This window comes from Hypomesus transpacificus, chromosome 11 (assembly GCF_021917145.1).
Source record: "Hypomesus transpacificus isolate Combined female chromosome 11, fHypTra1, whole genome shotgun sequence".
Classification (NCBI taxonomy): Eukaryota; Metazoa; Chordata; class Actinopteri; order Osmeriformes; family Osmeridae; genus Hypomesus; species Hypomesus transpacificus.
In genome coordinates this window covers 18,769,459-18,787,506 of record NC_061070.1, presented here as the reverse complement: position 1 = coordinate 18,787,506, position 18,048 = coordinate 18,769,459, and the positions used below count along the sequence as shown (strand labels likewise).

Genomic DNA, 18,048 nt, shown 5'->3' with positions numbered 1-18,048 from the left:
GAAAACAGAAGCAAAAACACTGAATGTTAATGTAACCCAGCCTCCTCTCCAGCTCTGGTGGGAGCTATTTAGGATCTCTGCCAGGGTGTGGCGCTAGAGGCCTCGCCCGGGCTGGACCCCAGGAGGCTTCTCATCCAGGAGCTCCAAGTGATGGATTCTGAATCTTAGGGACTCCCCTACAGCAGCTCTCATTCGTTATTCAGTGGTTAACATGCACACTGCTGTACCAGGGGTTATGTTTGATATCCCAGTGTCTGTCTGTCTGAATCTCATTCCAAGATGTGTGGGAGGTTTATAACGCCAGGCAGACTACAGTGAACCAACACCCACGTGTAATATCGACCAGCAGGTTTTTGTCTCCAGGCTGGACTCCCTCTGGCTACTATTAAGTACATCAAGATGCTATCAGAGACGCCTGCATGACCTGTCTGGTAAGCGTTCTGCTGTCAACACACTGAATACTATAACACACTGTGATACTGTATTAGAACGCACTGGGATACTGTATTAGAACGCACTGTGATACTGTATTAGAACGCACTGTGATACTGTATTAGAACGCACTGTGATACTGTAATAGAATGCATGAACAGACAAAGTTTTGGGGACCAGGGACCCCTTACAGGGGTGAACATTTTTAAATGACCCCCCCCTTAATCGTAACACCCATTCAGCATACCCTTTGTGCTCTTAACTGGACACAATATGCTTGTTTTATTGCTGTAAATGGTCCCCATCTGTAGGTATTAAATATTTTTCACTTTTTAATGATACAGCACCATTTTCCAATGTTAAAATTTATGGCAAATTATTTCGGACCGCTAGGAGTCTGGGGACCCCATGTTGAGAACCACTGATCTAGGGAACGTCCTGGACACGTTCCATGATGAGACTTCCCCCTGTCAGTAGCAGGCTGGCTTCGGCTAACAAACCCAACTCCTCTAATAAGCAGGAGATCCTCTGACAGTCAGATGATCACACATCACAGCCCCCTCCTTCCCCCGTCCATTTGTCTGTTTCATTAAAAGAGAAATTAAAGAGCTTAAGATCACACAATTGGGGGATTTTCTTCAGCACCGATAAATACGGAGGATTCAGGCGGCTGCGAGTCCATTCAGAGAGAGATAATGCAGACAGCTTCCCCTGACATCCTTGCAGAACAGCTAGTCAGCCGCCTGGCCAGACCAAGTGAGTTGTCAGAAGGGTATTACTCAGGGGCTTGTGTGCATGTCCTCAGTAGAAAGAGCATTTCAGAGAAATCGATGTCAGACACTGTGGGATTCATATTGATTCACCTTTAGCGTGAAATTGGTGGTCCTCTGCCTTCACCTGGGAGCCAGGGAACCAGGCATGTGTTGCTTAGGGTTAGGGTTAGCTGCCTTAGCTGCAAAGTGCTGCGGGAAACCCTGACTAGGCACTAGCTTCAGCTCCTAGACTCCAAACCTCAAGCCCCTCCCCACAGCCCTTAGAGACTCACCCCCTCCTCAAGCCCCTCCCCCCAGCCCCTTAGAGACTCACCCCCTCCTCAAGCCCCTCCCCCCAGCCCTTAGAGACTCACCCCCTCCTCAAGCCCCTCCCCCCAGCCCTTAAGAGACTCACCCCCTCCTCAAGCCCCTCCCCCCAGCCCTTAGAGACTCACCCCCTCCTCAAGCCCCTCCCCCCAGCCCTTAGAGACTCACCCCCTCCTCAAGCCCCTCCCCCCAGCCCTTAGAGACTCACCCCCTCCTCAAGCCCCTCCCCCCAGCCCTTAGAGACTCACCCCCTCCTCAAGCCCCTCCCCCCAGCCCTTAAGAGACTCACCCCCTCCTCAAGCCCCTCCTCCCAGCCCTTAGAGACTCACCCCCTGCTCGTCCACTTTGAGGAGCTGTTCAGGGACCTTGGGGGAGTTGAGGGCCAGCCTCAGGCAGGAGATGTTAAGCTCTGGGATCACGTACTCCAGAACCTCCTTCAGAGGCAGGCCACGAGCTGTGCCGTGCCTGGCCGAGGAGGGCACCGCGTCCTCCAGGATGGCCCCGCGGAGGGTCGTCAACTACAGAGGGAGAAATGGAGTGAGAGAAAGACAGTCAATTATTAGTAGTAGTCTTTTTTGCTCAGTGTCTGAGATGTGGCTAGTAACTACAGACTGTTCCTGAAATTTTCATGGGGAACATCGACACTAACCCACGTGTACAACTTCTCATGAGGAACATTGGCCATGTCTACAACTTCCGGTGAAGTTAGAAATGTGACTTTTAACAACCAAAGAAATATATATAAAAAACAATTTTAATAACCAGAACATCTTATGAGCTTAGCTAATGGGAACAATGCATTCTGTTCTGCATAATGATCTAATGCTATGAATCATCTCACTCGTGATTATTTTAATCTGATATGAAGTGTGAAAGTAACAATTTCGATCTACTACGACATTCCGTCTCTATTTGGGGCATCACTTCTCAGCACCACTCAGCTGGTTCATTCACCACAGTCCCCCTGCAGGCTCCAGCCTGCTAAATATTAAAGACAGGCTAACTGTGTAGTGGATGTTAAGTAGTGTTTTACTTCCCTCCCCCCCATTAAGATGCCAGTACAAATCGACCCAAATGGCATTAACCCCCCCCCCCCCCCTGAGTGTGAACTACAGCCACACACACATCCTGACTCATCCATTCAGCCCGGGGCTCTATCCACTAGCAGTCAATGACTCTTACAGAGCATCTCATCTAAAAGGCAGATTCCCGTTCACTACTGGGTGTGAGAGAGTGTGAGAGTGTGAGAGAGAGAGAGAGAGAGAGAGAGAGAGAGAGAGAGAGAGAGGGAGAGAGAGAGAGGATTAGAAAGATGGAGAGAGAGAGAGAATTAGAAAGATGGAGAGAGAGAGAAAGGTGTTTGGGGCAGACATCCCTGTGATTGGCTAGTTGAACCTTGCCTGTGTCTCTGACAGCCCACATCCACTGTTCTACCTGGGGAGGAGCTTCAAACTAACACTGGCTTTGATTATGAGTGACATCTCTCCTGTCTGATGCATCCATCTCACCTGAATTATTCAGGACAGGGCCCTCCAGAGGAAATCACTGAGAACATTGCTCTGAGTGTGTGTGTGTGTGACAGGAGGACTGATTCAGATTTTGTGGGTGGTTGCATGTGTGCATTTGTGTATGAGTGTGTGTGCTTATGTATGTGTGTGTATGCTTGTTGGTGTGTTCAGATCATTTCAGTGTATGTTTGGGTACAATTGTGTGTGTGTGTGCGTGTGTGGACAGTTGTCCATATCCTCTGACGGACACTGCATCAGTGTGCTTGACTTGGCTGAGTGAGAGGAACGACTCCGTGACCATATCAGGGGGCAGTGGAACAGCGCAAAACTGAGGTCTGGGTGGCTTCCATTGGACCGAGCTTACCTCCTCTACACTGGGTTTCAACATCCACTCGCACATTTAGATGTTTTATCTCTACTCTTGCCACAAGATTGTGCTCAGCTTCTGGTCTGCACCTCTCTGTGTCTCCGACCGTCTCTGGAGGAGAGGAGCCCTCTCTGATCTGCTCCTCACAAGGGTTCTAACACTGTTTTCTCTCTGAGTTTCACTGGGAGTTCTTCCTTGTCTTCCTTGAGGAAGTGTGTTAGGTGCAGTTTTTTTTATGAATGTATGTGAAGCCCTCAATGAAGTTGCTTGTAAAAACGTTGGCACTCATGATGTGTTGCTCTGAGCCCACAGAGCAGAGCAGACCCTGCTTGAGCAAGGGTGTGCTACCTGGCTGGTCCTGAAGGTGACCCGGTAGTTGTACTGCGTCCCATCTTTCCCCTCGTCCAGCTTCTCCCTGCGGATGCTGACGGCCACAGGACCCAGGTTCTCGTCCACGCCAAAATAATTCTGGTGCTCTGGAGAGACACATCCACATGTTAGATTTTTTAATTTAACATCAGTTGTTTTGAAATCCGAACAGAAGACAGTTTTAAACAAACCTCCCACATCGAACACAGGTACAAAACACAAATTTGATTGAAGTAAAAAATCCAGTTGGTTCTGTGCACAGGGATTACACACAGCCCAGCAGGGAACCAGGGGGGATTTGAACCCCCCTATATGGTCTCTGACCCCATTCTCTTTGTTATGGTAACAAAACGTGTTTTTGTCGACCGCCGCCAATATGCTGGCTCTCAGAGATCGAAGTGTATTTTCAGGTTCAATACAATTTGAAAGGGTACGCAGTGTGATAGGCAAACATCAACTGTGTATTGAGATGACAACAGGGGAAAATCCTTAAACTAGGTTATTAAAGATCTTGAGAATGATGACAGAAACATACTCTTTCCCTTCTGCTCTCTCTAAATAAGTGAGAGAATGCAGGAGGGTGTGTGTGAGAGTGTGTGTATTTGGGTGTATGTGTGAGTGTGTGTCGTCATGCAGATAAGAGAGGCAGTGACAGGAGCTTTGTTTTACACACACACACACAGACACACAGACACACACACAGACACACACGCACAAAGACAGACACACACACGCACACACACACACACACACACACACACACACACACACACACACACACACACACACACACACAGTGCCTAAAATCAACAGTGTCTAATCCCAGTCAGAGCCATGATGACTAGACCTGAACAGACATCAAGGTCAGAGGATGTGGGAGGTGTCCCTCTATGTGCTCTACCAGAGAGGTGAGGTGTCCCTCTATGTGCTCTACCAGAGAGGTGAGGTGTCCCTCTATGTGCTCTACCAGAGAGGTGAGGTGTCCCTCTATGTGCTCTACCAGAGAGGCGAGGTGTCCCTCTATGTGCTCTACCAGAGAGGCGAGGTGTCCCTCTATGTGCTCTACCAGAGAGGCGAGGTGTCCCTCTATATGCTCTACCAGAGAGGTGAGGTGTCCCTCTATGTGCTCTACCAGAGAGGTGAGGTGTCCCTCTATGTGCCCTACCAGAGAGGTAAGGTGTCCTCATGTCTCTCATGGCCTCATGGCTCTACTGAGCATGTCAGGTCTGGTATGTGGCTGCAGTGTCCTCCAGGGGACGACAGGACACGCCAGGAGAATCAATACAATCAATCCTGAAGCCGGCGCGATAAAAGCCTGCTCTGGAGTGGTGACATGGTGTGTGTCTGTGTGTGTGTGTCTGTGTGTGTGTGTCTGTGTGTGTGTCCGTGTGTGTGTCTGTGTGTGTTATTGTCTGGGGGGTGTTAGCGAGAGAGGTATTCTTCAGCAGAGGTGATGAAAGACTCTTGCTCTAAATTAAACATACAGATGCTAAAAGCGTGAGGTATATTCCGTCTTTAAACTGTGAAGATTTTTTTTTTTGAAAAACACTTTTGACACTTGGGCACCTTGAAGAAAACGGCACGCACTGGATTGGTTATGTAATATACAATCTGGGTTTAGGGTTGGTCGTTAGTAAGTTAACGTTTCATTCTAAAATGTGAATTTTTTAGTTAATGGAACACATTTAAACAGGTTATGTGATGATCTAAAATTGGTTTTGGTTCCAGCCTGGAATCAGGCCAAATTTCACAGCAAATTTCTCCTGTAATATTAATGGACAATGACAATTCAAATGTATGCATTGACTCGGCAGTAATTGTCTCTACGCTGCTACAGCCGTGTTGCTTTTTTCCAGAATGTGTGCTCAGATTGACCATAAACACGTGATAAAACTTACATCTGAAGTGTGGTGAAGTAGGACAACGTTTTTTGTCACCGGGTGCCATGGTAAATCCTGGTATCGGAGCTCCACTGATGTTGGCTTTTAATAGTTATCATGTCCGCGCTTAACATACTCAACTCAGAGTTCAGGGTTAGGTTCACAGTTTGTTGAACCCACTTTCTGGAATACCCCCCTGCTATACTCTACTGTACTCTGCTATGCTTTACTCTGTTGTAGGCTTCTCTGCTCTCCTCACTGTGTGGGGGGGAAAAACCTTGGAAAGGTAAAAGAAAATATATTTTTAAACATGAGTATCTGTACTTCTACTTGAGTGAAGGATGTGTGTACCTTTTGCCATCTCTGCACATACACACACACACACGTTCCACAGTGTCCTGAATAAGTTCAGGCATCTTCCCAATGTGAAAGGTGGAGCAGCTGTTTTGGGGAACGTGGAGGGGGGCTTATGAATGGGTAACCCAATATACTGAGAGTCCCAAAAACAGACAACCAAACCCAGACCCTCTCAAACACTCAGTCCACTGTGATGAGCTGGGGGGGGGGGGTTGAGGGCTGGGTTTTCTACATTCACACACATAGGTGTTTTAATGAGGAGCACTGGGACCTTGCTGTGGTTTCATTGACCCTCAGGTTCCAGGCGAGGGGCGCTCACACAGACACACACACACACACACACACACACCCCCACACACACACACAGACCCACACACACACAGCTCTCCCGGGCCCCAGGAGAAACAGCTGCAGTGCTCCTTGTCCTGACTAATCACAGCTCCTCCAGGGGCGCCTTCACAAGGAGAACACGACCGCTACCCTCCCACACACTCTCACACCCAACACAGGACCTCTATTGTTCCTGCCCCAATATCTTTTCAGGCCCTCTGGAAATAACTAGGTCATCCAGTTGTATGACTCTCCAGAACAGAGGATCCTCCACTTGAACTCCTCTCTCAGGGCTACAGACAGCACACCCAGCCCTGGCTGAGGGGGATCTGTGGCCAGAAGGAAAGCTGAACAGATTCTGAACAGACATGTCCCTCATGCAGCTCCAGTCATCCCCCATGTTGGGACATGCAGACGGCTGTGCTGGGTCAGCGGGTCTTACCTTTCCCATAGAAGTACTTGTGGTAGTAGTAGGCTCCCAGGTCGATGTGCTCGATGATGTAGCGTTTGACCTTCTCTCTGTGGATGGCCTGGTTCTCCCTGGGCACTTCCAGCACCGACACGCCTGCGTTGGTGCAGTGGGAGCTGAGAGACGACTCGAAGGAGCAGTTCTCCCCCGCGCCGCTGTAGCCGGCGCTGTTGGCCCGGGACAGGGAGATCCTGCGCTCCCCCTCCCCCCCCACCTCGTTCCTGAAGTGGGGGCAGCTCAGGACCAGGTCGTTGCTCTTCCCATCCCCCTCGTCTGCATCCAGGTTCTCCTTGGGGTTCAGGTCCTCCCGGCTGCCCATGGGAGACTCAAACACGGGGGCATTTCCACTGCTCCCTCCCCCCACCACGCCTCCCTCTGTCCCAGCACCGGCCCCAACTCCAGCCCCAGGCCCGGCCCCGGGGCCCTGCTGGTACTGTGAGGCAGCCGAGGCCCCCGTGGTGGTGTTCTTCCTCTGGCTGAGGTTGGCCCTGCTGGCCGCCGCCTCGCTGATGTTGAACAGTACGCTCTGCACGTCGTAGTGGGCGAAGCACTTCTGGAAGCCCAGCGTCCGGGGCTCGTCCTGCTCCAGGGAGAGCCGGAAGGCGTCGCTCTCGCTCCTGATGCTACGCAGCTTCCTGAACAGCGACGTGGTCTCAGACGAGTCCGATCGCAGGCGCCTCATGAAGCTCTTGTCGCGCTCGCGGCCGTAGAGCAGGGAGGCGTCCACGTAGTCGTAGTTCCCCAGGCGGACGATCTCGCCGCGGGCGATCTGGGCGGCTGTGAGCAGGCTGGGGGACAGGGCGGTGTCGTAGCGCAGCAGCTCGGGGAACCCCAGCGGGGGGCTGCTGCGGGGGTCCAGGCCGTCCACCCGGTAGCCCCTCAGCATGGTGAAGAAGCCGTCCGCAGCCAGGCCCTGCCGGTCGATGGAGGACGTGCTCCCGTACTCTCGGTGCAGCGATGCCCCCGTGTTGGGGTTGACTGCGTTCTGGTCCATGATGTCCTCCGAGTCGATGTCGCTGATGGTGACGTCGCTGTTGCTGCGCTGGCGGATGGGGTGCAGCGCCCTCAGTGGGGACTGGCTGAGGAGGTCACTCAGGGAGTACTTGGAGTCCGAGTCTGGAGGAGGGGCGTCGCCCTGCTCCGCTCCTTCTCCTGATTGGTCCGCCGGCTGGCCATTCTGAAACGCAGCAATGACGCTCTCGTAGTTTGGCGAGGGCCGCCCGTCCCAGCCCTTCTCTCTGGGGGGCCACTCTGTCGCCCGGGCTCGCACCCCCATCTTGGGCATGGCCGGGGTGCCGTTGGTCTTGCCCCCTCCGTCAGGCTTCCCCGGGGCGGGGGCCGGGGGGCCCATGCTGCCGTTCAGGGCTTTCAGCTTGCGGCTCAGCTGCTCGTCAGCCTGCAGGGCTCTGGACGCGTCTCCCGGGCAACCAGACGCGTCTCCCGGGCAACCAGACAGCTTCCACACGTGGTCCGTCTCAGGGCTCACAACACTCATATCCTGCAGGCGGCCGCAGGGAGCTCTAACTCTGCAGCCCTCTCCATCCCACTGGGTCACTCAGTCATGGAGAGGAGGGAGGCAGGGATGAGGCAACGAGCCAAGTCAGCACAAGTCCATCGCTCGCTGGGTGCGTCCGTCACCTGGATGGACAGGAGTCTGGATGAGAGCGACGACTGTCTGAGAAGCCCTGAGCCAGGACGATTCTGCTCCCCTCTGCAAGCCCACGCGTGAGCCCCAACAGCTGGAAGAGTTGGATCTGCCAAAGAAAACACACAGGAGCATGTTGAGACAAGGCCGACACCAGCCCTCTACTGGACAGGACTCTGAGAAGAAGCACCCTTTCTAAAATGGCACAGAAATACAAGACATGTGTGAGTGCATTTTCTAATCTACAGCGTCATGACAGGATCAGCTCCCAACAAGAGGGAAGGATGGTTGTGGATTGGGAGGTAGAGCATGAGGGCCGCTACTGAGGCATGCCGTTTACACCAGTTAAGGAGTTCACTTTGGGACCAGTCTGCAGTGTTCTGGGTGTATACTGAGATAGCTGCACATCTTAGTGCTTTAGGTCAATGTTTTGCAGATGGTGGTGGAGGGATCTGTACCAAGGAGAGTCCAGATGTTCACCCAAACGTTCGGCAGTTCTGTTCTGATGGTTTGTAGCTAACATCATCTAACCCACAAACACAGCCTCTACAGGAGGGTCACATTTACATTGAGTCATTTAGCAGATGCTCTTATCCAGAGCCACTTACAGTAAGTACAGGGACATTCCCCCGAGGCAAGTAGGGTGAAGTGCCTTGCCCAAAGACACAACGTCATTTTGCACGTGCGGGAATCGAAACGGCAAACTTCTGATTAATAGCCATACTCCCTAACCACTCAGCCATATGACCCCCCTAAGATGGTGAATATACCCACAAACACAGCCTCTACAGCAGGATTAGCTGGTAAATATTTAACATCATGTACAGCGGCACAGTTCACATCCAGACAGAGACGGCATGGATGACAGAGACGGCATGGATGACAGAGACGGCATGGATAACATGGATGACAGAGACGGCATGGATGACAGAGACGGCAAGGATGACATGGATGACAGAGACGGCATGGATGACAGAGACGGCATGGATGACATGGATGACAGAGACGGCATGGATGACAGAGACGGCATGGATGACAGAGACGGCATGGATGACAGAGACGGCATGGATGACAGAGACGGCATGGATGATGAGAACAGCTGGCTCTGTGTGACGCCAGGCGGGAACACGGCGCAGTAATGAGCGGCGGAGCGAGGACACACACTCTGGTTTCCTCCAGGGAGGGATGCCAGACACAATCACACACTCTCCTTTTCCATCCAGAAAACAAGCCTGGCGTCTACACCACCTGCTATACAGAACCTAGCTCACATATCAGGTGCATAATAATGCAATCAAGTTAAAGTGATACTGACACTACCTAAAAGGAAACAAGGAAAACACATCAAGTCCACCTCTGACCCTGTTGTGGTGTGGAGGCAGGGAGCTGGAGGCAGGGAGCTGGAGGCAGGGAGCTGGAGGCAGGGAGCTGGAGGCAGGGAGCTGGAGGCAGGGGGCTGGAGGCAGGGGGCTGGAGGCAGGGAGCTGGAGGCAGGGGGCTGGAAGCAGGGGGCTGGAAGGAGGGGGCTGGAAGCAGGGGGCTGGAGGCAGGGAGCTGGAGGGAGGGGGCTGGAGGCAGGGAGCTGGAAGCAGGGGGCTGGAGGCAGGGAGCTGGAGGGAGGGGGCTGGAGGCAGGGAGCTGGAGGGAGGGGGCTGGAAGCAGGGGGCTGGAGGCAGGGAGCTGGAGGGAGGGGGCTGGAAGCAGGGGGCTCTCTCCCGGGACATTAGATCACTACAACACCTCCAGCCTCCAGCTCCCTGCCTCCAGCTCCCTGCCTCCAGCCCCCTGCCTCCAGCTCCCTGCCTCCAGCTCCCTGCCTCCAGCTCCCTGCCTCCAGCTCCCTGCCTCCAGCTCCCTGCCTCCAGCTACCTGCCTCCACACCACAACAGGGTCAGAGGTGGACTTGATGTGTTTCCCTTGTTTCTGCAGCCCTGTGGTCCACCACACTGCTGACACAACCTCACAAACCATCCAGGAAACTCATCACAGAAACCCACACGCTTCAAACTGCTCTTGTTTCTCTGCGGTCAGGGTTCTAATCCCCCATTAATGACACGATCATTGCTACGGTGGGTATAAAGGTGTCGTGGGCTTGACCCAGGCCCAGACCAGGCCCCTCTCCCTGGGCTTGACCCAGGCCCAGACCAGGCCCCTCTCCCTGGGCTTGACCCAGGCCCAGACCAGGCCCCTCTCCCTGGGCTTGACCCAGGCCCAGACCAGGCCCCTCTCCCTGGGCTGGGCCTGGCACGTCTGCAGCCTCTCAAACAGGCTACAGACAGCAGCAGGCTGTGTTTATGTGTCTCTCATCCAGCAGGATAAACAGGCAGGAGGAATATGTGTCCTGCATCAAGATACGCAACACACACAGCAGACCCAACACACACACAGCAGACCCAACACACACAGCAGACCCAACACACACAGCAGACCCACACACAGACACAGCAGACCCAACACACACAGCAGACCCACACACAGACACGTCTGTACACCATCTAAACACCCGTTCTGGCAAATGTTTACTATGATATCAACAGCATGGTAAACAGTGCAAGCAGAGATGACCGTGAAGCTAACATGTCCCTCATCTTCTCCTCCTCTGGTCGTTACTGTCATACGTTCTGTCTCAACAGAAGCACACAGCAGGACGGGCTGCTGGAGATGTGGAGGACTGTGTGTGTGGAGGAGAGAAGACCAAGGGCTTCCAGGCAGCGTGCACAGTACAGAGGGATTCACCCTGGATGACACAGTCCGTTCTGTAAATTATGAATACATTGTCTGCACTGTAATATTGATAGGCGCACACATAACCAAACCACCTCCTCACTACACAAAGATGATTGATTGAAGAGCAATGCCAAAAGAAAATCCTGAGGGAGTGTAGACACGTCAGTAGACGGTGTCCTGGATGGACAGGGCGTCCCGTCAGTAGACGGTGAGTGGGAAAGGGACGTGATATGAATCTGATTAGTTATGCCTGCAGGAAGCAGCGCTGTGTCAGTACAATAAGGAAGAAGCTCTTCAGAGTTCCTCAGAATAACATCATCCATCTGGCAGAGAGGGGAGGGAGGGGGAGGGATAAAGAGAGGGGGGAGATAGGGTGGGGGAAGGAGAAGGAGGAGGAGGAACAAAGAGAAAGAGAGGGATGAAGAAAAACAGAGAGAGAGAGAGAAGAGTGTCCACTTTAACAAGCTGCACCATTTGACTCCACGCTGGTTGCATCCAGAGAGATGTATCTAGACCCTGTGAGAGGAACCCTGTGAGAGGAACCCTGTGAGAGGAACCCTGTGAGAGGAACCCTGTGAGAGGAACCCTGTTTGAGAGGAACCCTGTTTGAGAGGAACCCTGTGTTCAGCCTGCGACGACCTAGCCCTGTTTCTACACCCAGGTTGAGAGCAGGGCTGACGTGCTGAGCCAGCAGTGCAAATAACTTCATTAACGGCCGCACTCAGGGACACGGGCTGAGGGGAGACACAACATGGCAGACGAGCTGCTCTTAATCCCCAAACACAACAGCAGCCTCCCAGCAGACGAGAGCTGGGAGTCACACACAGATTAGTTTGAGGGATTCCAGCCTGACGTGGGAGCCGGGGCTCCAGTAGCTATCGTGTTACCTCCTGACAGTGACTAACTACTTAGCGCTGGCTGTATGGAGAAGGCTCTGGCTGTAATACATCACACTGGAAGCAGCTCTCTCTCTCTCTCTCTCTCTCTCTCTCTCTCTCTCTCTCTCTCTCTCTCCCTCTCTCCCTCTCCCCCCCCTCTCTCTCTCTCGCTCTCTCTCTCTCTCTCGCGCTCTCTCTCTCTCTCGCTCTCTCCCTCTCCCCCCCTCTCTCTCTCTCTCTCTCTCTCTCTCTCTCTCCCTCTCCCCCCCCGTCTCTCTCTCTCTCTCTCTCTGGCTGTAATACATCACACTGGAAGCAGGTCTCTCTCTCTCAGCACCCGCAGGACTGGGTGGAGTCAGGATGTGTTCATAGCACAGCCCTGTGGGAGGAGACAAGGGAAGGAGAGGACGGGGGAGGAGTGAGGAGAGGGGAAAGGTCCGGTCCAGTCAGTGTTTACAGTCTCCCTCTCCAGGCCTGCCTCTTAGGGGTCACGCAGGGTGTGAGGCAGGGGGTGAGGTGCTCCCTATTTCCCAATGAGACAGGCTAGAGTAAACCTGAGAGCATGGTGGTCCCCTGCATACCACCCCTCCCCTCCCCTCCCCTCTCCTTGTCTGTCACTTTCACTACGACAGTGATTAATGAATACACTTGTACTGTGTCTGACACAGACCCCCCCATACAGTTACAAGCTCCTTGATCAGCAAAATCAACCTTCCCAGTGTGTGTGTGTGTGTGTGTGTGTGTGTGTGTGTGTGTGTGTGTGTGTGTGTGTGTAGCAGCAGCTGCAGGCTGTGTGCGGGCCTGGCTGTTCTGACAGGGTAACATCTCATCTCTGGAGTCGTGCATAGATATCATCAACAACAGAGGGATGCTTGAGAAAATGAGAGGAGAGAGGGAGAGACAGGGAGGGAGAAAGAAGTAGAAAATAGAGACAGGGAGAGAGGCAGAGAGAGAGATAGAGACAGGGAGAGGCAGAGAGAGAGAGGGAGAGAGAGGCAGAGAGAGAGAGGCAGAGAGAAAGAGGCAGAGAGAGGCCTAATTACAGTGATGAACTCATTTTCTGTCTCTGCGTGTTGGATTGTCTTTCATCTCCCTCATCCGGAGGTTCTGCCAGGTCTTAAAATAATCCTGTGACATTGTGGCCTGATTACAGGCCATCTCATACGCAGGAGGTACGTCCTGCACCCTGCCAGAACATCCCCTGACCCTGCCAGCACATCCCCCGACCCTGCCAGGCCGCTAGCCATCCACTGGACTGACTTACTAAGACCGTCACCAAGCACTAACCCAGAGCTGTCTCATGTTCAATCTTAACCACACCTTGACCCTAAGGTCATGGGTTCAACTCCTTCCCGGGTTAAATGACATGGTGGAATAAGCATGAAATTGTGAAAGGAGACAACTGGGGGTGATTATATGACTTCTCCTGGGGAGGGAGTGTGCCTGTCCAGGCCGTGTGTCTGGGGTCAGAGCCCAAACCAACCATGTTGGTTTAGCCTCGCCAGGTGAAGGCTGCCTAGCAACTCAGCGCTCTGGGACAGAGAAGGCCTGTGATCACACACTATTATCTTTAACAAGCGTTGGTGGTACAACCCTCACTAATGCTGCTGACTTCCTGCCCCGACAGGAAGTGCTGGTTAAGCCCTGAGGAGCCGTGCCATCCAGAGGAGAGGCCGGCCTCCTCACCCCCACCCTGAATTAGAGGTCTAATAGAGGTCGGAGGCCAAGGTAATTGCTTCAGTGTTCATGGTTTCTGTCATACGGCCAAGCACACAGCATGTCAGACTGAGGCTTGTGGAGGGAGGAGGGCTGGAGAGCTCAGCAGCTGCTGGGCAGGGGGGGCTGGATGTGTCCCACACTCTGGCTCCTCAGCAGGCGCAGGGAGGGAAGCAGCAAAACAAACAGACCTAAAGGCACATTGTTCATCCTCCACTTCCCCCCAATGTGATCCTCCACTAGACTCAGTAAACTCACGTCAAAAGCATGAAGCTCATTCTGGGGCGATCCACCGGCAGATATGATCAAACTGACGCAGAGAAAACCAAGATGGTCAGTTCTACATAGAGATTAAAAACAACAGAGTATGAAGAGGACTCTGGATCCAATCACTGAGGTGGTGTGTGTGTGCGTGCGTGTGTGTGTGAGGGGGAGGGAGGGGTCAGGGCAGGACATTATTAAATTCCTCAGACTTGTGGTGAGAAGGTGGAGGAGTAGGTGTTGGTGGAGCAGGTGAGAGAGCCAGTGTAACCAGACCCAGGCTTCTGCAGTGTCATAAACCCTGGAGGTTCCAGTCCAGTGGTTCTATTCTTCACTCTAGCTGGCTCAGAGGAAGAGGAGAAAGGGGGGAGGGAGAACAGAAAACCAGCGAGGAGGAGGAGGAGGGGGAGAAAAAAGGATTTGTGCCAGAACTTGCTCTCAGAGATTCATGCAATTAAACCCCAAGACCAATTAATTGGGTGATCTTATCCTTGAGAGTTCATTATCGGGGCCTGGGAAACCAGGCTTCACCAAGTCCCCCCACTCTGTAACTACAAGGGCCATTTGTAACAGGATTGTGAGTGAGAGAGTGTGTTTGTGTGTGAGTGAGTGAGTGAGTGAGTGCGAGTGAGAGTGAGTGTGTCTGCCTGTGCGTCCAGCCTAATTCCACCCCCCCCACCCGTGACCAGGGCTGCCTCTCCCGCCCATCCCAAACAACTGTCTTGGCGACGCACAGCAGCGCACACGGGACAGAGAGGTCAGGGGTCGAGGTCAGGGGTCGAGGACATGAGACAGAGGAGCCCTGATAGCGCTGTATGTTGTCTGGAGGAAGCCAGGGTCGCCCTCCTCAACCCTCCTTCCACCCACAGCTCACCTGCCAGCAGCTCTGCCCTCCCCTGTCCGTTACGCTTGGTGATGGAAGGTAGTCTGGAATGTTCCAGCCAGTTCTGTAGAACAAGTGCTCACGACTGTTTCTACCCCGTTGAGCTTAGTTCATGAAAACTTAAGCATTTAGCGTAATGAAACGGCGAATGCTAAATTATTTGGATTCCCTTTTGTAGGGTAATATCTACCACGTGTCTGGGCTGGACTGGGTAGTGTTGCAACTGGGCTTGCATTACCCCCCCCCCCCCCCTACAACTCTGCAGCCAAATAACCACTGACACAACAACATCCCAACATGGGATGACTTCACCAGCTCACGGTTAAAATGCTGACCTTTCTATCCCCAGTCAGCAGAGCTGCTACCAGCGACCCCTCACCTTTGAACTAAACCACATTGTCCAACGGGAGCCTCCTCTTCCCCAGGGTGGGGGCAGGGGGGTGAGGTGTTGCTATGGCCAGATAATCACACACACACGTGGTTCTCTCCAGCAGCTTTCAGTAGCAGCTAGCAGCAGAGCAAGGCTGAGGTGGACATGGGGAGGAGGAGGGGAGGACCAGAGGAGGACCAGAGGAGGGGAGGACCAGAGGAGGACCAAAGGAGGACCAGAGGAGGGTTAGAGGAGGACTAGAGGAGGGCCAGAGGAGGACCAGAGGAGGGGAGGACCAGAGGAGGACCAAAGGAGGACCAGAGGAGGGTTAGAGGAGGACTAGAGGAGGGCCAGAGGAGGACCAGAGGAGGGGAGGACCAGAGGAGGACCAAAGGAGGACCAGAGGAGGGTTAGAGGAGGACTAGAGGAGGGCCAGAGGAGGGCCAGAGGAGGACCAGAGGAGGGCCAGAGGAGGACCAGAGGAGGACCAGAGGAGGACCAGAGGAGGGCCAGAGGAGGGCCAGAGGAGGGCCAGAGGAGGGCCAGAGGAGGACCAGAGGAGGGTTAGAGGAGGACCAGAGGAGGGTTAGAGGAGGACCAGAGGAGGGTTAGAGGAGGGCCAGAGGAGGGTTAGAGGAGGACCAGAGGAGGGCCAGAGGAGGACCAGAGGAGGACCAGAGGAGGGCCAGAGGAGGACCAGAGGAGGACCAGAGGAGGACCAGAGGAGGGCCAGAGGAGGGTTAGAGGAGGACCAGAGGAGGGCCAGAGGAGGACCAGAGGAGGACCAGAGGAGGGCCAGAGGAGGACCAGAGGAGGACCAGAGGAGGACCAGAGGAGGGTCCTGGGCCAACATAAGTCTCTCCTCCTCCTGCCAACCATGACACCATGACACTCATGTTTCTGACTCCACTGACTCCACCTCGTGTTTCTGACTCCACTGACTCCACCTCGTGTTTCTGACTCCACTGACTCCACCTCGTGTTTCTGACTCCACTGACTCCACCTCGTGTTTCTGACTCCACTGACTCCACCTCGTGTTTCTGACTCCACTGACTGCGCCTCATGTTTCTGACTCCACTAACTCCACCTCGTGTTTCTGACTCCACTAACTCCACCTCGTGTTTCTGACTCCACTAACTCCACCTCGTGTTTCTGACTCCACTAACTCCACCTCGTGTTTCTGACTTCACTAACTCCACCTCGTGTTTTCTCTTCAGAGTTTGTTGTGCTCTCCTTTATCATCGCCGCGGCGACAGAAACCAGGCACAGGAAAGTGATGAACTCCTGAGAGGCATCTGGGAACAGAGAGACCCGGAGGAGCGTCAGGAGAAACAGGAGAGCATGTTTGAGTGCACCCACACCTATCCATCACGTGTTTCTTCACCTGGAGTCTAATCAGCGGCCCCTGCTGACGGTGGAGCAGGGAAGGCCTGCAGCTGGAGACATCCTGCTGTCACGGAGACCGTTCACACCTGACAGCCATGCTAGTTTGTTTGGAAGCTGATTCAGCTTGATCACAACTGGGGTTGGGTTCCATTACCACTCTACCACCAAGACCAGGAGAGTGGAGACAGAAGGAGAGTGAAGGAGGGAGAGACAGGAGAGAGAGTCTGGCAGCTATCAGCAGTCAATTTGATGAAATGCATACAGCTGCCTCCCTAATGCCCAGCCCCCCTCCCCCCCCCCCCCCCCCTTGTGACAAAGCCCTAACAGCTGAATGAGACAGCGTCATTAGCATATGTAAGGCAGGGTGGGGGGCGGGGGCAGCCAGGGGGGTTAGACCGTGACATTCAAGCTTATCTGGCTGACAGGAAAGAAGGAAAAAGAGAAAGAAAGAAAAACATGTATTGTTGCCTGGAGCAGACGCAGAGCCCACCTTGTGACCTGCACATTCCGGATGAGGGCAGGACTTTAGCCAGGCCGGGTCAACAGCAGATCCATCCACTGATTCTGCCTCCCTTTCAGCCCCAGCCTCTGAGCCTCAGCCCCGACCACGAACCGCTCCTCCACAGCCTCCAGTGTCTCCCCCCCTCCACCACAGCCCAAGCCTCAGCCCCAACCCGTCCCCTAGCCTCAACACCAGCCCCTGTCCTAGTGTCAACCCCAACCCGTCCCCTAGCCTCAACACCAGCCCCTGTCCTAGTGTCAACCCCAACCCGTCCCCTAGCCTCAACACCAGCCCCTGTCCTAGTGTCAGCCCCAGCCCCAGTCTTGCATGGAACCAGTGAGGCCGGCAGCCACGACTGCCTTCACACAGACAAGGGAGAGAAAGGAATCTCAGCTTTCTACACAGCGCTAATCCCTCCCTCCCTCCACACGCCACGCTGAGCCAGCACATTCAGGCCCTAGCTGAGAGGCAGGCAGACAGGAGGGGAGGAGGAGGAGGGAAGGGGAGGAGGGGGAGGGGGAGGAGGAGGAGGGGGAAGAGGAGGAGGGGGGAAGAGGAGGCTGGAGGAGAGGATCTCGGAGGCAGGGGGAGGCGGGGGTGGACCAAACTTAAGACGCAATTGAGATGAGCAGAGCAGAAGGATGGCTCCAGGTTCAGCTCTCTGGTCCTGGTCCTTTGGTCTCTCAGCATCCAGAGAACCTCCAGAGGAGTGTTTGATATTGAGAAGGGGGACGGCCCAGAAGGAAGCACTTTGAGTTCAGGCCTGTGTCCCGGGACACACAGCTGTTTGTGTATACCAAGCAGAACCCCTTTGATCCAGGAAGTGGGCAGCAGTAGTACAACCGTAACCATGGAGCCCAGACACTGTCCTCACGCCTGTTCATCCATG

At 53.9% G+C, this 18,048-nt stretch overlaps 1 protein-coding gene across 3 annotated transcripts in view; it reads right to left on the bottom strand.

The window, feature by feature from the left end:
- The window catches only part of LOC124473569 (signal-induced proliferation-associated 1-like protein 2), a 72,815-nt gene that overhangs the window by 42,955 nt on the left and 11,812 nt on the right, over positions 1-18,048 (bottom strand). For all 3 annotated transcript variants that reach the window (XM_047029138.1, XM_047029139.1, XM_047029140.1), the window contains exons 2-4: positions 6,765-8,545; positions 3,735-3,862; positions 1,841-2,029 (exon numbers count right to left, since the gene is read on the bottom strand). In XM_047029138.1, coding sequence (XP_046885094.1) covers positions 1,841-2,029; positions 3,735-3,862; positions 6,765-8,286 — 1,839 coding nt within the window. In that variant the 5' untranslated portion in view covers positions 8,287-8,545. The remainder of the gene's footprint in view (positions 1-1,840; positions 2,030-3,734; positions 3,863-6,764; positions 8,546-18,048) is intronic.